At 39.9% G+C, this 26,848-nt stretch overlaps 1 protein-coding gene across 3 annotated transcripts in view; it reads left to right on the top strand.

Annotated features, from left to right (window-relative positions):
• Nucleotides 1-26,848, top strand: part of NSF (N-ethylmaleimide sensitive factor, vesicle fusing ATPase) — a 166,489-nt gene that overhangs the window by 22,183 nt on the left and 117,458 nt on the right. For all 3 annotated transcript variants that reach the window (XM_511626.7, XM_054671317.2, XM_054671318.2), the window contains exons 2-5: nt 11,413-11,498; nt 13,795-13,894; nt 17,589-17,628; nt 24,549-24,715. In XM_511626.7, coding sequence (XP_511626.3) covers nt 11,413-11,498; nt 13,795-13,894; nt 17,589-17,628; nt 24,549-24,715 — 393 coding nt within the window. The remainder of the gene's footprint in view (nt 1-11,412; nt 11,499-13,794; nt 13,895-17,588; nt 17,629-24,548; nt 24,716-26,848) is intronic.

The raw sequence follows: 26,848 nt of genomic DNA, 5'->3' as shown, positions 1-26,848 counted from the left end.
GAGTGAGAGAAGGGATGAATTGAGATTAACGGCTAGTAGGGACAGAGTTTCTTTTTGGGGTGATGGGACTGTTCTGGAATTAGATAGTGATTATGGTTGTACAACATAGTGAATATACTAAAAACCACTCAAAGGCTGGGTGCAGTGGCTCATGCCTATAACCCCAACACTTTGGGAGACTGAGGCGGGAAGATTGCTTGAGGCCAAGAGGTCAAGACCAGCCTGGGCAACACAGCAAGACCTTGTTTCTACAAAAAAAAAAAAAAAAAAAATTGTTTTAATTACCTGGGTATGGTGGTGTGTGCCTGTAGTCCCAGCTACTTTGGAGGCTGAGGTGGGAAGATCACTTGAGCCTGTGAATTTGAGGTTACAGTGAGCTGTGATTGTGCCACTGTGCTCCAGCCTGAGTGATAGAGCATGACCCTGTCTCTCAAAACAAAACCCTCCAAAAAACAAAAACCACCGAAGTATACATTTTAAATGATTAATTTTATATGAAATATATCAGCTGGGCGTGGTGGTTCACACCTGTAATCCCAGCATTTTGGGAGGCAGAGGTGGGCGGATCACGAGGTCAGGAGATGGAGACCATCCTGGCTAACATGGTGAAACCCCGTCTCTACTAAAAATACAAAAAATTAGCCAGGCGTGGTGGCACATGCCTGTAGTCCCAACTACTCAGGAGGCTGAGGCAGGAGAATTGCTTGAACCCGGGAGGCAGAGGTTAAAGCAAGCCGAGATCATGCCACTGCACTCCAGCCTGGGCGACAGAACGAGACTCTGTCTTTAAAAAAAAAAAAAAAAAAAAAAAAAAAAAATCTCAAAAACGGCAATGAGAACTCAATTAACATTTATCATACTGTATATTCCCTGAGTGGTGCAGGAGAATCAGAGCTTAGAATCTTGTGAGGAAGGCATGGTACTTAAATAAGTCTAGTGTAAGGCAGCTTGTAATAAGTAGTACTAAGACTGCTGAAGAAGCACAAATAAAGGAGATATTCTATCTTACTAGGAACCAGGGAGTTTCACAAACTTGGCTTTGCAAGGTGGGAAAGATTTTCACAGGTGGAAGGGGTTTGAAATAGGGAATTCAGTCAAAAGGAATAGTGTGAGTGAAGGAATGGAGTTTGGAATGTGGGGTACATGGGGTTGGGGTGGGGTATTGAGGTAGATGATGCAGAAAAATAAGTTAAAGATAGATCTTGCATAGGTGGCTGTGAGTAGCATGCTAAGGAGTTTGGGCTTTATTACTTATGAATCATATTTTTGGTTTCAGGTCATGTCTGGTGGCAGAGGGAAGGCTGAATTGGAGGAGAACAAAAGCTAGAACCAGGGACAACAATTATTACCATTGTAGTTTTTTAGGAGAGGTGATATGGCTGAACTAGGTTATGGTTGTGAGGCTGGAAGGGAGGCACATCCAAGTGACAGTGCAGTAGACTTAGTAGACTCTTGATTGTTTATGTGTGCATTCCAGGGATAGGCAGTGAAGGGAAGAATGACCCTGAAATCTTGAATTTAATGACTTGAAAGGATAATGATGGTATTAACAGATGAGGAACATAGCAAGACAAACAAATGAAAAAGTGAATACTGAGGAGAAGGAGGTACCACTGAATTTGGCATTTAGTCATTGGTGATTTTGAAGACAGCAGTTACAGTAAAGTGGCTGCTGGAAAGGATTTCAAAGAATGGTTGAAGAAGATAGCCATAGGATGAGAACATGGAAGGCAAGGAAGGGAGACTTGAGAGATTTGGTAATAAAGAGAAGAGAGAAAAGGGTGCTAGTTTGAAATGAGTTAAAAGAACTACAGAGTAGAATTAAAATAAAGTAGAATTATGGGATTTTTGCTTTTTAAGTGACCCATGAGAGGCTTACTGGCAGTGTGCCAAGATTCAAGAGAGCAAAGATTGGCAGGGTGGGATTAAGTGATGGGATAGCCGGGTGCAGTGGCTCATGCCTGTAATCCCAGCACTTTGGGAGGCTGAGGTGGGTGGATCACTTGAGGTCAGGAATTCGAGATCAGCCTGGCCAACATGGTGAAACCTGTCTCTGCAAAAAATACAAAAATTAGCCGGGTGTGGTGGTGGTTGCCTGTAATCCCAACTATTTGGGAGGCTGAGGCAGGAGAATTGTTTGAACCTGGGAGGTGGAGGTTGCAGTGAGCCAAGATCGAGCCACTGCACTAACTCCAGCATGGGTGACAGAGTGAGACTCCATCTCAAAAAAGAGAAAACAAAAAAAAAACGACGGTAGGGAGCCTTCTGCCTCTTTAAACATTTGAGATGCATGTCCTGAGATGCTTCTGTGAAGTTAAGAATATTAATTTTTTGATACGAATCTGACAAAACTAGACATCAAAATATGCCATATATGGTAATTAAAACAGTGTGGTACTAGTATAGAAAGCAGACAAATAGTTAATGAAGTAGAACAACCAACCCAGAAATAGAACCAGATACACCTGAAAACTTCATATATGAGGTTTAAAATCAGTGTGGAAAGCTGGAAATCACCCATAGTTTCGTTATCCAGTCAGTTGTTTTTCACATTTTGGTGTGTTTCCATTTAGTTGGTTTGCCATACTTTTTAAAAAATAATGCTTTAAGGCTGAGCGTGGTGGCTCACACTTGCAGTCTGAAGCAGGCAGATCACTTGAGGTCAGGAGTTCGAGACCAGCCTGGCCAACCTGATGAAACCCCATCTCTACAAAAAATACAAAAATTAGCCTGGTGTGGTGGTGCTTGCCTGTAGCTCAGCTACTCGGGAGACTGAGGTGGGAAGATGGCTTGAGCCAGGGAAGCAAAGGTTGCAGTGTGCTGAGATGGCGCCACTGCGCTCCAGTCTGGGTGATAAAGCCAGACCTTGCCTCACAAAAAAAAAAAAAAAAAAAAAAAAAAAATGCTGTAAAGTAAAAGTTCTGTATACAATTCTGTGATATGAACCCTACCTTAGTGTGTTATGAGGATTTTGATCCTTATATGATATTATAATCAAGTGCGGGTACGTTGTAGTTTACAGAACCATTACTTTGAAACGAGACCTTTAGGTTACTCCTAATTCATCACTGTTAAAATAATGCTGTAGGGAAAAAATTACACATAAAAGTTTTCTATATTTAAAATGATTTTTGTGAGACAAAGTTTATTGTAAAAACAGTTCCAGCAGTTCAGAATTGTAAAGAGTTTTACAGAATTGTAAAGAGTTCAGAATTGTAAAGACATTTTCTTGTCTTTCTCCTTGGTGGTAACCACTGTTAACAGTTTAGTGTGTATCTTTTTTTTAAGTTTAGTTTTTATGTTTTTGTAGAGACAGGGTCTTGCTTTGTTGCCCAGGCTGGGGTGCAGTGGTGTGATCATAGCTCACTGCAGCCTCATACTCCTGGGCTCAAGCAGTCCTCCCACCTCAGCCTCCCAAGTAGTTGGGACTACCGGCATGTACCACCACGCCTGGCTAATTTCTGTATCTTTTGTAGAGACAGGGTTTCACCATGTTGCCCAGGCTGGTCTGGAACTCCTGGGCTCAGGCGATCCCCCTGCCTCGGCCTCCCAAAGTGTTGGGATTACAGGCATGAGCCACTGCACCTGGACTAGTTTCTTTTTAATTTCTGAGTAGTAGTCAATTGTATGGCTCTCCTATAATTTCTTCATTCATTCATCTTTTGGTAGACATTCATGTTGTTTCCATTTTTAGGCTATTATGAGTACAGCTGTTGTGATCATTTGTGTGCGAGTCTTTGTGTGGATATATTTTCATTTCTTTTGACTAAAAACCTAGGGGTGCACTTGATGGGTCACATTAACTTTGTAGAAACTGCATTGCATCTTTGCCGATATTGAAAGTTGTCAGCCTTTTATATTTTTCTGTGCATGCTTTTCCCCCCAAAAGACCAAAATGGGAATTGTTTTTCTTTTCATTATAAACTTGTAAAGGAATTTTAAAGTTCTAAGGGATGCCAGGCAGGAGGTTCATCTATGTGAACAGTTATTAGTTTGAGATAGATAATGTCAAGGATATCCCTAAAGGCTTTTCAAGAGATAACTATAGGACATGTAAGTTTAACTTATTTCTACCCCATCACTTCTAGTCACATGTGACTTCAGAATTTTAACAGAAATTATTATTATAGGAATATGTAGCACAGAGGGATTCCATAGGCCTGAAGATTAGTACTGATGGCCTTTCTTGCATTATTCTAGGCTAGTGCTATCCGATGAAACTTTCTGCAGTGATAACCACTAGCCGCAGGTGGCTTTTGAAACGTAGGGCTAGTTCAACTGAAGAATTGAATTTAACTTTAAATTAATTTTAATAGTGAAATATGTCTAGTGATTACCGAACAGTGTAGTTCCGAAATGTTATTTTTCAGGAAAGATCCTCTAGCAAGAAGTAGTTGAGTGAGACCTGTTAGCTGAGCTGGCCCTGGGGCAGGTTTGTGTTTTCAGTCCTTCCCTTTCCTGTGGGAGAAATGAAACCAAAGCCTAGAGCACCACAGAAGAAGAACCAGTGGATTCATAAGGGTGACAGTTCAGGTAGGGGAAGCTGTTTGGTAATGAGCTCTTTTGGTCAGATGCCACACTATTTTTCTTTCTGTTTATTTTGCCCTATTAAATTATTTAGTAAATAGTAAAGCGTACTTTAATCCAGTTTTTAAAGTGGACGTTTGGATGAAAGTATGTGATTTAAATTCCAAAACTGTGCAGTGTTGTCCAGAAGAGTCCTGATTAAATCACCCCAGTTTCTTTGATGAAGATAAGCAAATAATTTTATTTTTTGCTGTAATCCCAGCTACTCGGAAGGCTGAGGCAGGAGAATCGCTTGTACCAGTCCGGAGGCTGCTGCCCTCTCACAGGGCTTCCTCCTCTTGCACAGACGCACCGGTGCCTTCAGCCCCACCGGTCTCCCTCTTCTCCTTTCCTGGCCCCTGCTGGCCCAGTAGATGGGCCACTGGAGGCCACTAGATGGGGACTGGGGAATGTGATGTTGGCGATCTGCGGTATCTTCAGGGTGACAGCCATACCCAACGCGTGAGACCTGGCTTCCACATCTATAGACCTGACCTAAGGAAATACATGGGCATGTGCATAAGGATGCCATCTCAGAACTGCATATTAATAAAAAGCTGAATCAAACAGTGTCCAACAAGGGTGGCTGTTCCAGCTGGTCATCTACAATCTCAGCTCACTGCAACCTCTGCCTCCTGGGTTCAAGCAATTCTGCCTTAGCCTCCCAAGTAGCTGGGACTACAGGCACACACTGCCACACCCGGCTAATTTTTTGTATTTTAGTAGAGATGGGGTTTCACCATGTTGCCCATGCTGGTCTTGAACTCCTGAGCTCAGGCAGTCCTCCCACCTTGGCCTCCCAAAGTGCTGAGATTATAGGTGTGAGCCACCGCACCTAGCCTGTACTTTCATTTCTTAATAGCTGCATGACTGTAGTGGTTGGCTTTCATTATTGTTTCCTAGGGGCAAGGTCAATGTTAGAAAAATTGTGGAATTTTCCCTTGGCATTGCTGTGGTGAGTAGACAGCTACTATTTATAGAGACTTATACTTCGTTGAAAAAATGAGATACCATGCTTGGCTTACCATAAAAACACAGATGTTTCTGGATTCCAGTAGGGAGGCCTTTTGTTCACAGCATCTGTTTTGGTTGGCCAGCCAGATGACTTCTGTGGATTTTTTCACTCCTTTTGAAGGACACTTGACAAATAAGTTTATAAATGAAAGAGTTAACAGCATTTTGTAAATTTATTTTATTACTTTAGCTATATCGTTCTGTATATTTTGAACTATCAGATCATTTTAGCTCAATTTTATCACTTCCTAAATAACCTTGAGATGATCAGTCCTTTGTTACATGTTCTTTGGATTGTTTATTCTGCAGTTGAGACAGATTTTTATTGATCTATAAATTTTTGTGTTCAACAAACATTTAATGAGTATTCACTGTGTACTAGGCCCTGTACTAACACTGGGAACTACATATGTGAGCAAGATATAGTCTCAGTCTTTGAGAAGTTTAGTGTCTTATATGCAGTGCAAACATGTAGACAGAATAAAATTATAGTTGAGTGCTTCCATTTGAAGTTTATTTCATCAGTTTAGTGGGGAGGGGTAGGTGTCTAGGAATGCCTTCCAGAAAAAGTAGTGTCTAAGTGGAGAATTGTAGAATGAGTGGGAGTTGTCCAGGGATGGAACAGGGGTTAGTGGTGGAGATTATATAAAAGAAAGAAGCTTGCAGGTGAAAATGACCCTGGGAAAGTGGGAAACTGAAAAAGTTCAGTACATTTCTGTCATATGGCTGATCAAGCTGTGACTGGGCAAAATGCTGTCAACATTTGTTGAACACATAAATGCTGTCTCATTCACAAAGGAGACTTGTGACCTAGACTTTATTCATCTTGTGCTAAATTAGTGATTTCCAAACATTTGATCATGAATCTCATAAGTAAAAAATGTTTTGATTATGTATCATATATTGATTATATGCCAATATTTGTTTATAGATGATATGTAGTACTCAAAGTTATATATGCAGTAGAACATGTATAGAAAACAAAAAAAATTAAAAGGATGAGCTAAAGATGGCATGTACAATATTCTCACAGTGTTAATTTTACTGAAAATACAGAAAGTAGGCTGGGTGCAGTGGCTCACGCCTGTAATCCCAGCACTTTGGGAGGCTGAGGGAGGCAGATCACTTGAGGTCAGGAGTTTGAGACAAGCTTGACCAATATAGCGAAATCCCATCTCTACTAAAAAATACAAAAATTAGCTGGGCATGGTGGCACATGCCCGTAATCCCAGCTACTTGGGAGGGTAAGGCAGGAGAATTGCTTGAACCTGGGAGGCGGAGGTTACAATGAGCTGAGATCATGCCACTGTACTCCATCCTGGGCGACAGAGCAAGACTCCATCAAAAAAAAAAAAAAAAAAAAAAAAAAAACCCAGAAAGTAAAGTGGTACATCATTATTTAAAATCTTCATTTAATATTATGTGATACAGCTGCTCAGAGGGCTGTTTCTAAATTCAGTTTATTTTGATACTTTAATGGCAGTCAAAGCCTGGATCAAAATGGAAGAATTTGGCTGCACTTTCTAAATCATATTCTTTCTTTCTCCAAACTTATTCACTATTTATGGAAATGTTTTATTGAAATGTGGCTGGTAAATATCCATCTATTAGTTTTTCTTGCAGATTAATAAAAATATATTATACTTTTATTGTGCTAATAAATGGGTTCCAAAAATCACTGTAAGTCTTCATTTAGAAGATATTTTAAAAAGTTTTAGAATATTCTGTTTCTGACTTTATAAAGCATGAAGATACGAGTTTTTGGTGTCTTTATTTTTTAGATTTTGTATATATTGTTTCAACAGCAGAATAACTTAGCAATGGAAATGTTTCCAATTATCCAATTTTGAAATGCTGTATTAGGAAAGATTTTTTTTTCTCTTGCTCTCTCTCTCTTTTTTTTTTTTTTTAAAAGATGAAGCCTCGCTCTTGTCCCCAAGGCTGGAGTACAATGGTGCCATCTTGGCTCACTGTAACCTCCGCCTACTGGGTTCAAGCGATTCTCCTGCCTCAGCCTCCCGAGTAGCTGGGATTACAGGTGCCCGCCACCACGCCCGGCTAATTTTTGTATTTTAAGTAGAGATGGGGTTTCACCATGTTGGCCAGGCTAGTCTCAAACTCCTGACCTTAGGTGATCCGCCTGCCTCATTCTCCCAGAGTGCTGGGATTACAGGCGTGAGCCACTGCACCTGGCCGATTTTTTTCTCTTTTTCTTTTTTCTGGAAAAGCTGAAAATAATTCTGACATGTTGCTAAACATTTTTATTTTGTAGGGGCAGAGTGAGTTTTTTTGTTTTTTAATATCTTCTTGGTAGCATACTACTTATAACCTCCTCAGAAATATTTAGCAAGTTTGGAACTCTAGTCTTTTTATTTTTAAAAAATTGTGTAACTCATCTACATTTAACAAATCTTTTAAATACATTTCTTGTGGTAACTAGTGAATCTGTGTGGATTTAAAAACAAAAAAAAGATTATGAGGCCAAGGCAGGTGGATCACTTGAGGCCAGGAGTTTGAGACCAGCCTGGCCAACATGGTGAAACCCCATCTCTACTAAAAATACAAAAAATAGTCAGAAGTGGTGGTACACAACTGTAGTCCCAGCTACTCTGAGCTGAGAATGCGCCACTGCATTCCATTCTGGGCGACAGAGCAAGACTCTCTCTCAAAAAAAAAAAAAAAAAAAAAAAAAAAAAAAAAAAAAAATTCAGTGGCTACTATCTCCCAGAGTATAGGAAGATTCTATATTCATACAGTTAACCTCAGTGACATCTGAGGTACCTTGTTCTGACTTAATTGCAGCAATAGTTTACCTGTGAATGAAGCCGTTAAAGGCTTTTGTATCAGATGCTATCACTGTAACTTTGTTCTGGAATTCTTTTTTTTTTTTTTTTTTTTGAGATAGAGTCTCGCTCTGTTGCCCAGACTGGAGTACAGTGACACGATCTCAGCTCACTGCAAGCTCCGCCTCCCGGGCTCACACCTTTCTCCTGCCTCAGCCTCCCGAGTAGCTGGGACTACAGGTGCCCGCCACGACGCCTGGCTAATTTTTTGTATTTTTTAGTAGAGACGGGGTTTCACCGTGTTAGCCAGCATGGTCTCGATCTCCTGACCTCATGATCCACCCGCCTCGGCCTCCCAAAGTGCTGGGATTACAGGCGTGAGCCACCGCAGCTGGCCAGAATTCTTTTTTAAAATTCCAGTCAAAGCAGTCATTTCATCAGTGGTTACAGTTTTCCCATAAAGCACCTTGTTTCATTTACAGTTAAGAATACCTCCCTTTTAATACATTGTTCCTTGGTATCTTACAAAATTGTATTTCCTGTATATTTCATAATTACCCAGCAAATACCCTAAGATGAAAGAATCATCTGTATTTTTATCCAATTGTATAGCAAACCCCCCACACTGTATTTGTCCTGATATCTTCAAGTCTTTAGGGTTTTCTAAGAGCTTTTGACTATACTTACCAATAAAAGAATACATTTAGTTTGTCACCATTTTTATTTCTGTGTATAATTTCAGCTATGGTCCATGGCTTTTTTTAGGGAAACCTTAGCAGTTTCGACACTAACTTTCGTACAATTTTGTGAAGTGTCACATTAAATAGCCTGTGACTTTAGACATAGGTGGAAAAATTATAGATGTTTAACTCTTGCAGTGAACACTTAAAAGCCTGGTGGATTATGAGGACTTTGTTCGTGCCATCAGATTATATCTTAAGGTAGAGTAGACACGTAGAGTGAGGTTCATCTTTAATAAAAAATGGGCTGGGTGCGGTGGCTCACACCTGTAATCTCAGCACTTTGGGAGACCGAGGTGGGTGGATCACAAGGTCAGGAGATCGAGACCATCCTGGCTAACACGGTGAAACCCTGTCTCTGATGAAAATACAAAAAAATTAGCCGGGCGTGGTGGTGGGTGCCTGTAGTCCCAGCTACTTGGGAGGCTGAGGCAGGAGAATGGCGTGAACCCGGGAGGCGGAGCTTGCAGTAAGCCGAGATCGCACCAGGGCAGTCCAGCCTGGGTGACAGAGTGAGACTCCGTCTCAAACAAATTAAAATAAATAAATAAATAGATAAATAAATGGTGTGGCTGGACGCAGTGGCTCACGCCTGTAATCCTAGCACTTTGGGAGGCTGAGGCGGGCGGATTGCCTGAGCTCAGGAGTTCGAGACCAGCCTGGGCAACGTGATGAAACCCCCGTCTCTACCAAAAATACAAAAATTAGCTGGAGCACGCCTGTAACCCAACTACTTGAGATGCTGAGGCATGAGAATCGCTTGAACCAGGGAGGCGGAGATTGCAGTGAGCTGAGATCCACCATTGCACTCCAGCCTGGGCAACAGAGAGAGACTGTGTCAAAAAACAAAACAACACATAAATAAGAAATTGTGTAAAGTCAATATAAATACCAGTACTAATATTTTATTTTTATACCCCAAAGGATTATCGTATAATACAAACACCCTTCAAGTACACATATCCCACTTTGGAGACTAATGCCCTAAACAACAGGGATAATGATATTGAAACTGGCCTTTTAGTTAAAATAAAAGCAAAGCCAAAAATAATTCACTTTCCTCTATAAATTTATATTTGGGAGACACATTTAAGAATAATCGTCCTGGCCGGGTGCAGTGGTTCATGCCTGTAATCCCAGCACTTTGGGAGGCCAAGGTGGGCGGATTGTGAGGTCAGGAGATCAAGACCATCCTGGCTAACACGGTGAAACCCCGACTCTACTAAAAATACAAAAAATTAGCTGGGTATGGTGGCGGGCACCTGTAGTCCCAGCTACTCAGGAGGCTGAGGCAGGAGAATGACATGAACCCGGGAGGCGGAGCTTGCAGTGAGCCGAGATCGCGCCACTGCACTCCAGCCTGGGTGACAGAGCGAGACTCCATCTCAAAAAAAAAAAAATCAGCTTTGGCTTGAGGTTTGAAGAATGAACCGTTCAGTCATAGACTATGACTACCTGTCATAGCTCACTAGGAAACCCTAGGGAATCATGGAAGGGTTATTGGTTAAATATATTATATAAAGGAACATTTTGCTAGTTGCTATTGACCAAAAAGGCTGTTTTTTTTTTTTTTTTAAATATAGTCTGTAATTATTTTTGTTGAAAGACATTTGGAAGATGGTTTTTCTCAATCTATAGGAGATACAGTTCGTAGCCACCTGGGATCTCTTATAAAAAGATACTTTTTCATAGTATACTCTTTATAATATGCATAACATTTCATAATATACTTTTGATAATATACATAAAATTTGATACATAAGTTTACCAAATTTATTGAATTTACTTCAGTGCATTTTTATTAGTCAAGATTCTTTGGAAGATATGGAAAGCTAATTCAAAAAAGCTTGAGCAAAAAAAATTTGTTGGCTCGTAACTAATGTTCAGGACTGGTCTCAAGAACTTGGTTGCCAGATCTGTGTTTCCAGGTTATCTATTAGCTTGTCTGTGTCTCTGTGATAGTTTTACCCTTTTAGAGTGGAAAATCTTCCTCCTTGTGGTGCTCTGGCTTGGAGAAGAATGCCTTTGGTCTAGCGCCAGCATATATAAAATCCTGTGGGTGGGATAGAGTAGATGTGGTTGCATGTGTGCTGACTGGCAGTCTCACTAAACCACATGGAATGGGAAAGGAACAGTTTCCCAAAGGAAGGGTTTGCTCTTAATGCAGAGGAAGGGATGCTGGGAGTCAAAAATAATAGATGTTCATTATAGCAATGAGAGTGATGAAGAGAGGACAGAAAGGCATAAAATATTCTTTAAGGGAATAGAACATGACTTAATTTGATTTTCCTAATCATTGATTCTTACAGAGCATGCAAGCGGCAAGATGTCCTACAGATGAATTATCTTTAACCAATTGTGCAGTTGTGAATGAAAAGGATTTCCAGTCTGGCCAGTGAGTATCTGACTTTGTTTTCTTTTAACCTGCTAAGTGGCATTCGGGAAACTTCCAGAGAGTCATTTTTAGGAAACGTTGGAAAATATTTTTAAAAAATTCTTGCTGAGTTGGAAAATGGAGAAGATGAGAAAAAGTTATGTATTTGAATCATTACTGTGTCAAACTTTGATAAATACTGTATAATGTTTTAAAAATGTTTTATGTATAAAACTCTAGTTTTCATCAGTTTTCTTAGTAGAGCTAAACATACTGGTTGTATGAATCATATATGGCAGAGTTGTTAGGTGTTTGGTTCTGGCAAACTCAGATTGTTTGAGTTTTCCTGGCTCTACCAATTACAAACTGTGTGACCATTTCTGTACCTCTATGTCCTGATCTGTAAAATGGAGATGATCTCTTCCTCAAGGTAGCTATGAAGATTGAGTTACATAAATAAAGCACTTAGAACAGTTCCCAACATGTTAACAATCCCTTAGTAAATATTAGCTGTTATGATTATTATTACCATGATAATCCAAGAGACATGAACATTGGAAGATGGGCTGGGTATGGAGGCTTACGCCTGTAATCCTAGTACTTTGGGATGCCAAGGCAGGCTGATTGCCTAAGCTCAGGAATTTGGGACCAACCTGGCCAACATGGTGAAACCCCATCTCTACTGAAAATAAAAATTAGCCAGGCATGGTGGTGTGCGCCTGTAGTCCCAGTTTCTCAGGAGGCTGAGGCATGAGAATCACTTGAACCCAGGAGGCAGAGACTGTAGTGAGCCGAGATCGCGCCACTGCACTCCATCCTGGGTGACACAGCGAGACTCTGTCTCAAAAAAAAGTAAAGGAAAAAGAAAATTGGAAGCTGCAAAGCAAATGTAGAATCCTTAAAGGCATTTTGCATTGTAATTTATTTTAACTGCAATATTTTAACTGATTTATTATATCACCGCACTGCCAGGACTTCTAAAGACCCTGCTGCAAGTTCAGTGCCATCCATATGCTTCTGAGATTGGTACAGATAAGGAGATGAAGGGGCTGTAGGGAAATAAGAGGCAAGGTGGTAGGGTTTTAACTGAGCATTTTTCTTAAAATGTTATCTGTGAAATACCTGAGTTTCACAGAGTTAGAAATGCTAATCATCTTTGGTTTCCAGCTTCAGAGTAAGAGGCTGTACTATATGGTGATATTAACATTGTTTCCAGTGCTAAACATTCTGTGATGCTAAATTGAGCACAGGATTTTCAACAGATAAACTGAAGTATAGATAATCAACGTGAGAATTTGTGGAATTCTTTTACATATGTTAAATGTTCACTGTACTCATGGTGGGGTTACTCAAAATGTAGTTGATATAAGGAACATGTGTTCTAGTGGCAAAAAAATATGTATAGAAACATTAGCCATTGATGTGAAAAATTACAGCATTCTGAAAAGATAACGTTTAAAAAGATAGTGAGCTAGGCATGTTAGGGCATGCCTGTAGTCCCAACTACTTTAGAGATTGAAGCAGGAGAATCTCTTGAGCCCAGGAGTTTGAGGCCAGCCTGGTCAACATAGCAAGACCACATGTATTAAAAAAAAAAAAAAAAAAAAAAAAAAGATACTGCTGCTGCATAACAGGATTTGAAGCTTCTATCTTACACATAGCACTTTTTAGTTACCTGGTATAGGAGATTATCATGAGAGGACTGTTTTTTTTTAATTTACAGGTAATTTCTGAACAGGGAATTAGCACAAAATTTTTTAAAACAGTAAATATTGATATCTACATGAAAGCTGATGTATTTTGGGAATTTTTTAAATCTTTTTTTTTATTTTGTAGGTTGTTATTGTTTTAGCCTGTTGAGAGAGTCTGCAAATAAATTTAATGAGTAGTCTAAAAACTAACTTTTTTTTGATTGCTATATCCTAGCTCTTTTATCTTTGGCTCTCTTCTCCTTATTAGGATGTGAAGTAATTCTCAGGAGAGGAAATGCATCTAGTTTTTACTTGATATCAAGGACTCTAAATCACTGGCTTCAGTTTTATGTAAACTGGAAATGTAAGGAAGTTGGTATTTTGGATGGTATTTTGGCTGGATTCTACTTGATGAGTGTTTGACCCAAGGTGCTCCTTATATCTGGAAAACATTTGGGATTGCTGATAGTTTGGGAAACTAAATTTGTGGTTCTATTTCTTCAAGACACAGATAGTGTCGTTTCCACCTGATACTCATTAAATATCAGTTTGACAAGAAATACATTTTGAAATTATGTTCTTCATTTCCTTCAATGTGGAGTACTAACTGTGTTTCTGTCCTTTAGGCATGTGATTGTGAGGACCTCTCCCAATCACAGGTACACATTTACACTGAAGACACATCCATCAGTGGTTCCAGGGAGCATTGCATTCAGTTTACCTCAGGTAACTCAGATGTTAATTTGTTCTCTTCTGTTTTTGAAAGTCATAGAATATGAATAATCTGTTCATTTTAAGCAAGCATCACCCTGTGACTGTATTGATTCATATTGAAGAAAAATATCTAAGTATTATATAAGGAATTTAAAGATATAGTCTTCTTTTTTTTTTTTAAGACAGGGTCTTGTTCTGAGACCCAGGCTGGAGTGCAGTGGCACGATCATGGCTCCTGGTCTCAAGCAATTCTCATACCTCAGTCTCCCGAGTAGCTGAGACTACAGGCTTGTACCACTGTGCCTGACTAATTTTAACATTTTTTGTAGAGATGGTGTCTTAACTGTGTTGCCCAAGCTGGTCTTTAACTCTTGGGCTCAAGTAATCCTCCCACCTTGGCCTCTCAAAGTGCTGGGATTATAGGGTGTGAGTCATCATGCCCAACCTAAAGACAGATTCTTAATTGCCAGTTTTTGCTATGGCTGCCTTCTTTTGGCTTGATTTTTTTTTCCTAATTTTTAAAGATTTTGCAGTAAAATCAGTCAGCTATCACATAAAGCGTCAAGTTATTTTAATGTTAACTGCCAGGGTAATAGAAAAGATAGAAAACATTTTATTTGTGAAGTTGATATCTAAGAATGGTGATTTTATAATGTGATGGCGTTATACTAAAGAATTTGGAAAGAGTCTCAAATTACAACATAAGTTGCTAGGCTCCCATAACAACTGGATGGGTTGTGATTACAGTTACAACTGTTGATGGATTCTGTGGAATCCAGAGAATTAGATTGCTTAGTGCTGTCCCAGGCACATCATACATAATATAAAGCACCAAGAATACTAGTCTGTATCCTCTTCTCCCTTATCATTTTACTCAGGCTGCTGACTGTCCCCAGTCCTAAGTAATGTAAATGGAATTCCTACCTCCTCCTAGTATGCTAATGAGCATTGGTTGACTTCCCTGAAGGTTTAGAGAAAGAGATCAAACACTCATTTAAGAACTATTAGGCTGGGTGCAATGACTCATGCTGGTAATCCCAGCACTTTGGGAGGCCAAAGCTGGTGGATCACTTGAGTCCAGGAGTTCAAGACCAGTGGGCAACGTGGCGAAACCCCACCTCTACTAAAAATATAAAAATTAGCTGAGTGTGGTGGTGCATGCCTGTAGTCCTAACTTCTTGAGGGGCTGAGGCAGGAGGATCACTTGAGCCCAGGAAGTTGAGGCTGCAGTGAGGCGAGATAGTGCCACTGTACTCTAGCCTAGGTGACAAAGTGAGACCCTGTTTAAAAAAGAAAAAAACAAAAACAAAAACTATTAGATGGGCCAGGTACCTCACGCTTGTAATCCTAGTGCTTTGGGAGGTGGAGGAGGATCGCTTGAGACCAAGAATTCCAGATCAGCATAGCGAGACCCTTGTCCCCCGCACTAGTCTCTACAAAAAAAAAAATTTTTTTTAATTAGCTGGGCATGGTGGCACATGCCTGTAGTCCAGGCTACCTGGGAGGCTGAGGTTGGGAGGATCACTTGAGCCTAGGAAGTCGAGGCTGTAGTGAGCTATGATTGTGCCACCATGCTCCAGCCTTTGCTCCAGAGTGAGATTCTGTCTCTTAAAAAAAAGGGGAAAAAAAGGAACTATTGAAGATCTCTTGAAGCCCTCAAAAATTACAGGAAATTTTCACTTACTATTCCACCTGTCTGTTTGATGCCTCTTCATTATCCAGACCACTTTCACGTTTGTTTCTATAGATTAAAAGTTTGGGATATTCCAGGGTTCTCCAGCTTTTACAGAGTTCCATTTGGGATTCTGATTGTTAGCAATAGCTTGAGGTGTGACAGTTTCTCCTTGTCTCTGTTTTGTAAAAAAAAAAAAAAAAAAAAAAAAAAAAAAATTTCCCCAACATTCACTGTAGGCCAGCCTCTATTCTAGGTACTTTGGCATGTGTTAGCTCATTTAATTCTCCAAACAACCTTATACAATAGCTACTGTTGTTATCCCTAAGGACTGTTGTATTAGTCCATTTTCATACTGCTATGAAGAAATTCTGGAGACTGGATAATTTATAAGGAAAAATGAGATTTCATGGACTCACAGTTCCACATGGCTGCAGAGGCCTCACAATCATGGTGGAAGGCGAAGGAGGAGCAAAGTCATGTCTTACATGGCGGCAGACAAGAGAGCGTGTGCAGGGGAACTGCCCTTTATAAAACCATCAGATCTTCTGAGACTTACTATCATGAAAACAGCATGGGAAAACCCACACCCATGATTCAGTTACCTCCCACTGGGTCTCTCCCATAACACATAGGGATTATGGAAACTACAATTTAAGATGAGATTTGGGTGGGGGCAAAGCCAAACCATATCAGCTGTCTTTGGGATTGAAGTACAGAACCTAAATGTGGCTTCCTTGTGACTTAAAGTCTAAGCTTAACGAGCATGGTGCTAAATTTCAGGTTGGCCAGAAGTGGGATGGGGTTTTACAGAAGAGGTCTTCTGGGGGAGGTGAAGGGCAGAGTGGAGGGAAACAGGATGTGGTAAGAAAGCCACAAGGGAGAGCACTTGTTGCACATATTCACAGTGCAGTGTCTTCTAAATTACCCGCCACAAAGTCTGCAGTGTTTGGATGGGCAGGTGAACTACTGATTTTCAACCAAAAATTGTTTTTCTCATTGTTCTTTGAGTGTTATCAGTAATTACTAATTTTGAATCTATACCAAGCAAACCCCAGATTCCTGCCTAAACACAATCTGGCCTGCCTTCATACTTCTTGCCATTGTAAACAGTAGGGATTTGGGAAAGCCTAAAATCTAGCTGTAAATGTCTAAAAATCTTCTGGCTAGTATACAAAGAGTAGCCATGACCATCTAATGATTTCAGTCCCTGATTGGATTTCAAAATAGATTTTCTGACCAGTTTTAATTTAGTCTTCATGAATCGAATGTCTTCCTTTTTGAGATACTGTAACAAACAGTAAAACTAACTGCAGCAGTACATTTAGAACACTGAAGTGTGATCTGATACAGTGAAGACCTTCTGTAGCATCATATTGTGCAAAGGAACATCCTCCTCAGTGGTGCCAGCTTTACTGCAAAAGGCAAGCTTTGCACGTTTTGAAACAGATGTTCAGATGTAAGCTGTAGCACATGCTTTACTTTCCTAGGGTAAGTAACAAAGAACCATTACTGGGTAGCTTAAAACAACAGAGATTTATTCTGTCACCATTGTGGAGGCCGGAAGTCTGAAATCAAGGTGTCAGTAGAGCTATTCCCTCTCTGAAGGCTCTAGGGAAAAACCTGTTCTGTGCTTAGCTTCTGGTGTTGCCGGCAATCCTTTGGTGTTCCTTGGCTGTAGCTGCATCATTTCAATTTCTGCCTCTGCTATCACATGATGGCATTCTGTCTGTGTGTCTATGTCTCTTTCTTAGAAGGACACCAGTCATATCGGCTTAGGGTTCACCCTAATTCATTATGACCTCATGTTAACTTGATACATTTGCAGAGATCGTATTTCTAAATAAAGTCACATCCACAGGTGTTGGGGGCTAAGACTTCAACATACTTTGGAGGGGGAGAGCACAGTTCAACCATAATAGCATACCATGTTTTGATCTTTGAGTGTATTCCTAAAATTCATTAAAATTCCTCTTTTTTTCTTGTCTAATTTTGATGGCTTTGGTTTTAAGTATCTTTTTTTCTCCTTTACAGAGAAAATGGGCTGGGCTTTCTATTGGGCAAGAAATAGAAGGTAGGTATATTTTTTAGCCACCTGATAAAGATTTTCTATGTGATTTTCTCACAGTTATTGAGATCTGTACAATTTTCTATTACTAGTGGTCAGATCTTAAACATTCATTGTATCAGAAGACTGGTTACATCTATGAGAATGGGAAGGAAATAGTTATGGTACCTCTGTTCCTATATCTTTTATGAAGTGTGTGATAAGATCGTCATAGTTCAAGGCAAGGAAAGCAATTTATGACTTCCAGTTGGGGGGGTGGCGGGGTGGAAAGACTAAGCTGCTAATAGATAATAAGCCAAAGAACTAATAAGCAAAAAGTGGCATTGTGTCAGGCAATGTGGCAAAGTTAGGAAATGGAGTATGAGTCGTCTTTAGTCAGATGATTTTATGTCAACTTCATGGATACAGTAGGGGAAGGAAAGAAAATGCAAGTGTAATTAAACCAGCTTTTCTTCTGCTTGTCTTTAAAACTTAAAAAAAAATTGTATTTATAGAAAGGTTGCAAAAATAATACGAAGAATTTCTGTATACTACCTTTACCCAGCTTTACCAATTGTCATATTTTGTTTATCATTCTGGCTCCCTGTCTTCCTCTCTGGGTCTCTGTCTCTCTCTGTACACACACACACACACACACACACACACACACACACACACACACATCTTTTATCCTACTCCTCATTTAGGAACCTGGCAACTTGTAATTTTTTCTAAGTTAGATGGAATTTAAACATTGGGGTTATTTTATTTTATTTTATTTTTGAGATGGAGTCTCGCTCTGTTGCCAGGCTGGAGTGCAGTGGCGCAATCTCGGCTCACTGAAACCTCTGCCTCCAGGGTTCAAGCGATTCTCCTGCCTCAGCCTTACAAGTAACTGGGACTACAAGCACTTGCCACCACACCCGGCTAATTTTTGTATTTTTAGTAGAGATGGGGTTTCACCATGTTGGCCAGGCTGGTCTCGATCTCTTGACCTCGTGATCCACCTGCCTTGACCTCCCAGAGTGGTGGGATTACAGATGTGAGCCACCGCGCCCAGCCAACATTGGGGTTATTTTTAGTTAGCTTTTTCTTTGTGGAAGTACGAACACTTGTTAAATTTAATGAGAAAGTGGGGTAGTATGTAGCTTAGGTTTCTAATTTTCATAAATTAATTTTTCTAAATATGAGGCTAAGAGTACTTAAAACTTTGAATCTAGATATTTTCTATTGTGACAAGATACAGAAATTCAAGATTATAAATTTTGATGAGTTGAGAAATGTGTTTTGCGGTTTAAGTTATAAAAGCATTCTTCTGCTAACAGAAATGCTTATCTGGATTGTAAAGTCAGATCTTTAAAGAAGTGGCTCAAACAGACTTAATAAGCAAAATTGTAAAACCCAGTGATAGGTGGGACTAAAGTGGAGTAAGCTTGAGGGAAGGTAGGGTTTTGGGTCCCAAGTGATGTGGATGATGTAGCCATAAAGATAGAAAACTGGTTTGGTTTAAGTAGTGATGTAGACCAAGATAGGATAGGAGGTGTGGTTTGAAGGAGTGCTCAAGTATTCTGGAATGGGAGTTCCATAAGGTGAAACATTTTAGTCAAATCAGTGATTTTAGTCTGAGGGAATCTTCTGGAGGAATCATTTAGTCCGTCTTCTTTCCATCTGGCAATGCCATATTTTAAGTGTTACAGGCTAATGTTTTGACCACTATATATACACCTATTATTGTAAAGTCCAAGTTTATTCAAAGAACTGGATACACTTACTTTTTGCTTATAAAATCTTTATTAGTCTTTTATATTAAATTACTATTAGCCGTAAAATAAGAAAACATTCTCAATCTTCTTTGATCCAGGATGAAATCTTCAGGACTCTTGTCCCTTTGGGACTGACCATGGTGCTGACTGTGGTGCTGCCTGGGATACTGTCCATGGTGCTGCCCATAGCACTTGAAATTGTAACAGTTTGGTCTTTTCTATTTAGGAACATTGGCCTTAAATTAAAATGCATTTGAAAACTACAGTCAGTACATTACTACAGTCAGTAGTAATTATATTTTTATTTATTTATTTTTGAGATGGAATCTCGCTCTGTCGCTGAGGCTGGGGTGCAGTGGCATGATCTCAGCTCACTGCAACCTCCTCCTCCCCAGTTCAAGCAATTCTGCTGCCTCAGCCTACTGAGTAGCTGGGATTAGAGGCATGTGCCACCACACCTGGCTAATTTTTGTATTTTTAGTAGAGAAGGGGTTTTGCCATGTTGGCCAGGCTGGTATCGAACTCCTGACCTCAAATGATCCACCTACCTCAGCCTCCCAAAATGCTGGGATTACAGGCATGAGCCACCACGCCTGGCCAATATTTTAAATATACTTATTCAAATTTCTCAGTATGAAGATGACATGAATATATGTATGTACACCCATATATATGCATTATGACATTATGATATTGTTTTGGTGTCTTTAATGCACAAAATGGTATTATACTGTACAAACCTTTCTGCAGTAGACTTTTGTCACTCAATATTATGTTTCCAAGGGCCATCCATCTTTTTTTGAGATGGAGTTTCGCTCTTGTTGCCCAGGCTGGCGTACAGTGGTGTGATCTTGGCTCACTACAACCTCTCCTCCCAGGTTCAAGCAATTCTCCTGCCTCAGCCATCTGAGTAGCTGGGATTACAAGCACTCACCCCCACGCTGGCTAATATTTTCTATTTTTATTAGAGATGGGGTTTCACCATGTTGACCAGGCTGGTCTTGAACTCCTGACCTCTGGTGATCCACCCACCTCAGCCTCCCAAAGTACTGGGATTACAGGTGTGAGCCACCACGCCTGGCCAGGCCGTCCATCTTTAATAAATATACATAAAGTTGGTTTTTGTTTTTTTGTGTTTTTTTTGTTTGTTTTTGTTTTTTTGACAGGGTCTCACTTGGCTGGAGTGCAGTGGTGCAGTCGTGGCTCACTGCAGCCTCAGTACCTGGCTAATTTTTAAATTTTGTGTAGAGATAGGGTTTCACTGTGTTGCCCAGTCTGGTCTCTAAATCTTGGACTTAAGTGATCTTCCCTTCTTAGCCTCCCAAAGTGCTGGGATTGCAGGTGTGAGCCACCGTGCCTGGCCAAGTTTTAATTTCAATAAAAATTGCTGTAAAGTATTCTACATTATGAATATACTACATTTTATTCATTGTTCTCCTACTGATAAACATTTTTCAATGTTTAAGTACTATAAATAATGCTGCAATGAACCTCCCTGCAGATGTGTTGTTAGACAAATGTTCTAGCATCTTTCTGGGACAGACATCTAGAAATGGAATTGCTGAATCATCATATTCATTTTTACATTAATATTTCAACCTATAAATGTTTTCAAACTACATGAGGGAAACAACTAAGCTCTTTTGCCTATCAAAGTTACTCAGCATATAACCTGTACTTTCTAGGATTTTTTTTTTTTTTTTTTTTGAGACAGAGTTTCACTCTTGTTGCCCAGGCTGGAGTGCAATGGTGCGATCTTGGCTCACTGCAGCCTCGCCTCCCAGGTTCAAGCGATTCTCCTGCCTCAGCCTCCTGAGTAGCTGGGATTACAGGCATGCACCACTGCGCCCGGCTAATTTTGTAGTTTTTAGTAGAGACAGGGTTTCTCCACGTTTGTCAGGCTGGTCTCGAACTCCCGACCTCAGGTGATCCGCCCAACTCAGCCTCCCAAAGTGCTGGGATTACAGGCGTGAGCCACCGCGCCTGGCCATTCTAGGAAATGTTAAGAAGGAGCAAGCCATCCAGAATTGGAGACAGGAGAGTATTCTGAAACTTTTAGCCAAAATTTGAACTTATTATTTGATCTTCAGTGAGTTTTATGTTCCTTCCTCAGGCTTTGTTATTTTGCTTTTGAAGTAGTTAAAATATGTATATGTCCCCCTTTAAATACAGAAATCTGATTATACAAACAATTTCATTTAAAGAGTTTACAGAAAATCGGCCGATCGCGGTGGCTCACGCCTGTAATCCCAGCACTTTGGGAGGCCAAGGCAGGCAGATCACTTGAGGTCAGGAGTTCGAGACCAGCCTGGCCAACATAGTGAAATCTTGTCTCTACTAAAAATACAAAAATTCGCTGGGCATGGTGGTGTGCGTCCGTAATCCCAGCTACTTGGGAGGCTGAGGCACGAGAATCACTTGAACCCGGGAGGTGGAGGTTGCGGTGAGTTGAGATCATGCCACTGCACTCCAGCCTGGGTGGCAGAGCAAGACTCTGTCTCAAATATAAAATAAGAGTTTACAGAAAATCCTTGTACATAACTCAAGGGTCTAGAATTTAAGAAATAAGTTTAGAACAGAATTTAGAGTGTGAAACGACCATAAAGACTTATCTAGTTCAGTCTTGATTTATAGATGTGACAAATCAAGGCACAGACAACTTAAATTATTTACTTGGATTCTTCTGATTGCTAGCAGAATCTGTTGAAACACACATACTCAAAGTCCCTTTGAAGAGAACAGCTTTGTTTGTAAACCACTAGAATCTTTGCAACAGACATTTAATACTGCACAGTGACTTCTTTTGTTTACCTCTTGCTGTTTGACCTCAGTAACTCACAGAAATGCCATGCCTGTTGTTCAAAGCAAGTGTGAAAAAACAGTCTTTTTTTATAACCTGCTTTTGTGGTGAGAACTGTAGAAGCTCACTTACCCAATGTGACTTGGACTGGTAATTAAGTGAAAAGTTGGTTAAAGGCTTTTTCTTGGAGGTGTGGTCCATGGATTGGAGTTCTGTATTATCTTTTGTGCATACACTTTACCCATAATTTCCAGGTGGATTTCTTTGAAATGGCTGGAGAACTTAGACTTTGTAGAGCATCTGAGAGTGCCAAAACCTCTTGGATTTTTGTAGAGTTCACTCCCAACCTTTTCTAATTTTAATGCTTATACCTAGTTAGCAGTATTTTTTTTTTTCTAGAAGAAACACTTCATTTAAAAAATTTTCCCAAAGCTTTCAACTTATAGTATCTATTCTAGAATGTCAAAGTCATTGTAATAACAGTTCAACAACCAGGCCTTCAGAAGTTTTTATACTATTTAATTATATTTCATAATTAACTGTAACGAGTGTAACTAGCACAGACAGATACCAGAATGAACTTGGTTGACCCATGATGTGTAGCAACTCCTGTCTACAAGCTCTGAGCGTTAGGCAAACCATAGGCTGATGGGTATATGTTGGAGGGATAAAAGTTGGTCAGCTTTCTGATGACTCAGCTCAGTGGAGGTTGCTTAAGAGAGCTGCTACTGTATCCTTAAGGGGCCATTGGTAAATTTTAGGACAAGTATCTTCAGGGAACCTAAAGGGAAAATAAATGTGTGTGTGTGTGTGTGTGTGTGTGTGTGTGTGTGAAGCCTTATTGAAGAGTAGCAATAGACTCTTTCTTACTAGGCGTAATCAAGTTGCCCTCCTGGGGAAACTCAAATGCAAAAATCCTCTTGAACTTTTCTGGGTAGCCTACTCTACTCTTTCCTAATAGTACCACTACAGTATACAGCACTGTAAAATTTTTTGCTTTAAAAGTTTGTTTATAAACTGGCATTTGTAAGTATACTTTTTGAGCTGATTTAAGAATCAATTTTTTTTTTCTAGGGAAATGCTTCTTTGTAATTATCTGTCACTAGCAAAATTTGTTTTAACATATATTTTTCTAAAAATATGATATGTAAACTGTGTTGTAGTTGTACAATTAAAGGTTTTTGGTCGAACAGTTATTACATGATGTAAAATCATGTGTAACACTTTAATATTTAAATTTATTACATTGTAACCTAAAATTCATTTTAAAACTTTTTATGTGGCTTGAACAGGAATTTTCTTACCCAAAGCTTTGTATGTATGCTTTATTGCCTCCTTTGTTATTAGCATGGAGACCATGGGTTTTCTGTTATTGTTGTTTCATTTAAACAGTTCATGAATATATTAAGCACCTGAAAGAAACTGTTAGATGCTGTTAATATGAAGAGGAGTTAAAAACCTCGTCCTTGCCCTTATCTACATGTGTACATGTAGAACTTATTGTAGTTCCCTAGATGTAGCAGGTGCTCAGGAAACATTTTTGTAGTAGTAAAAAAGAAATGTCAAACTCTAACTTGCTCTGGAGCAAATTCCGCTAGGAAACATTGTTTTTCAAGCTTCTTTTTTTTGCCTTGCGTCCTACTTTCTTAGGCCAAAATAATTCATCCACATCCCACCTTAGCTGTTTTTTTGTGTCAAACAAAAATCTTATTTGGAAATAGCATGTTACGCCAACTGTGTTGGAGCATCCCATACTGTATTGCATTAAATGAGGAGAAAGATGCAGAGGCCATGTGGGGAGGATTGTGATCCTGATGAGAGTGGGATGAGGGATAACAACAGAGAGACTGCCGTTCAATATTTCTTTCTTTCTTTTTTTTTGAGACGGAGTCTGGCTCTGTCACCCAGGCTGGAGTGCAGTGGCGTGATCTCGGCTCACTGCAAGCTCCGCCTGCCAGGTTCACGCCATTCTCCTGCCTCAGCCTCCCAAGAAGCTGGGACTACAGGCGCCTGCCACCACTCCCGGCTAATTTTTTGTATTTTTAGTAGAGACGGGGTTTCACTGTGTTAGCCAGGATGGTCTCGATCTCCTGACCTCGTGATCCGCCCGCCTCGGCCTCCCAGCGTGCTGGGATTACAGGAGTGAGCCACCACGCCCGGCCTGCCATTCAATATTTCTAATTAATTCAGATGGGGAAGAAAATCTCTAGTGACTATTATTTTTTAAACCTGTACCTGTGTGTCCCTCCAGTGAAGGCCATTTAAACCCCATTTTTGGTGAAGTCGTTTATGATTCATTTATGTGAAACTTTTAGTTACTAGAAACACTACAGGTATTTTGTACTCCTGTGATTTTTTAAAAAATGCTTCTTTTTTTCCCCTAGTCTCCTTATATACATTTGACAAAGCCAAACAGTGTATTGGCACAATGACCATCGAGATTGATTTCCTGCAGAAAAAAAGCATTGACTCCAACCCTTATGACACCGACAAGATGGCAGCAGAATTTATTCAGCAATTCAACAACCAGGCCTTCTCAGTGGGACAACAGGTAGTTTTTAATTTTCTTTCATTCCTTTAACTTTATAGGTATTCTAATTTCTGCAGTTGTCCAAAATTAATTCCACCTTTTAAAAAGTGAGAGGGGCTTTGCGTATCAACTCATATATCCAAGGTGAGTGATAAAAGTGAGGGAGATGTATTTACTGAACTTCAAGGAGTCTGTTCAGAAAAATTCTAAAGTAGCTTTTAGATTAAAATGTCATGTATAATTATAGCAGCTTTTCCCTCAGCAAATTTGGGAACCCTGTGGACATATATATCTGAAATTCCTTTTTATATCATAGGACATTTGTTTTGCCTCTGGAATGTCTGTCTTTTTCACTAATATAGTTCTGTAGAAAATGTAGCTCTTGGCCAGACATGGTGGCTCATGCCTGTAATCCCAACACTTTGGGAGACTGAGTTGGGAGGATCGTTTGAGCCCAGGAGCTCAAGATCAGCTTGGGCAACAAAGTGAGACCCTATCTCTACAAAAATTTTTTTAAAAGTAGCTGCGTGTAGTGGTCTCAACTACTCAAGAGGCTGAGGTGGGAGGACGGCTTGAGCCTGGGAGGTTGAGGCTGCAGTGAGCCATGATTGTGCCACGGCACTCCAGCCTGGGTGACAGATCGAGATTGTCTCAAAAAAAAAAAAAGTTCTTATTTTGGTTATGGGCTTATTTGAGAATCTTAAAAAACTGAATTCCTGCTAGATAGGAAAAGGATATAGTACATTATTTTAAAAAGAGTACTAGAATTGGAATGAACCTCAAGAGATTACCTTATGTAACTCCACATATACAAATGAGGAATTTTTTTTTTTTATTTTTTAAAATTTTATTTATTTATTCATTTATTTTTTGAGATGGTGTGTTACCCTGTCATCCAGGCTGGAGTGCAGCAGCACCATCTCAGCTCACTGCAACCTCCGCTTTCTGGGTTCAAGTGATTTTCCTGCCTCTGCCTCCCGAGTAGCTGGGATAACAGGCATGGGCCACCACACCCGACTAATTTTGTACTTTTAGTAGAGATGGGGTTTCACCATGTTAATCAGGCTAGTCTCGAACTCATGAGCTCAGGTGATCCATCCGCCTTGACCTCCCAAAGTGCTGAGATTACAGGCATGAGCCACCATGCCCAACCATTTTTTTTTTGTATTTTTAGTAGAGATGGGGTTTTGCCATGTTGGCCAGGCTGGTCCTGACCTCAAGTGATCCTCCCACCTCGGCCTCCCAAAGTGCTGGGATTACAGGTATGAGCCATCACGCCTGGCCAAATGAGGAATTTAAGATCTAAAGAAGGTAAATGGTATGCCCATGGCTACACAGCTAAGGGACATAGTTGAGATAAGAATTAATTAAACACATATTTGATAGTACCTAGTGCCTAGTACCAGTCACTGTTTTAGACACTGCAGATCGGCAGTGAACAAAATAGATATGATCCCTACTGTCCTAGAACTTACTTTCTAGTTGAAGAAAACAGAAAATAAGACAGGAATACCATGTACAGTTAGGTCTCTGATGAAAGTAGATCAGGACAATTCACCAGAGAGCTATTGCGGTGCTGTTGTGTATTGGATGACCAAAATTGTGCTCAGATTGCCTAGCTAAACTTGATGGTTTTTACCTTTGCTTTTAGTTTTAGTATCCTAATAGAAAATGTTTAGGAGAATGTTTAATAGAAAATGCTTTGGTGTTTATAATAATTTAAAACTCAGTAGCATGTAGAAGTCAGTAAATCCATGAAAGAGAATCTTTCGTAATTCAGAGAAGAAGTAAATATCTTACTCCAGATCACTGTCCTTACTGTTTCTTCTCATTTGTGGTATCTCGTAGTAGCAGAATGGACAGACAGCCCAACCTGTAATATTTACCATTATACCCCAGCACATAGAAGAAGACCAAACTTTTAGAAGGGACTCAGCAAAGATTTGGTGAATGAGTAATTGAGCATTCAGAAGCTATCTCTGCACTTGTAGGGCAAGCATTTTGTACTAGTGATAGAAAAGCAGGAATTGTAGAGTCACAGACCCAGGGTTGACTCCTGGCGCTCTCATTTACTGTGACTTTGAGCCTTGTTGCATAGCCTGTTTCTGCATCTCAGCTTCCTCACTAGTAAAATGGAGTCGTAGTTTCTGCTTC

Source organism: Pan troglodytes, chromosome 19 (genome assembly GCF_028858775.2).
Source record: "Pan troglodytes isolate AG18354 chromosome 19, NHGRI_mPanTro3-v2.0_pri, whole genome shotgun sequence".
Lineage (NCBI taxonomy): Eukaryota > Metazoa > Chordata > Mammalia > Primates > Hominidae > Pan > Pan troglodytes.
This window is presented reverse-complemented; position numbering and strand designations above follow the sequence as displayed.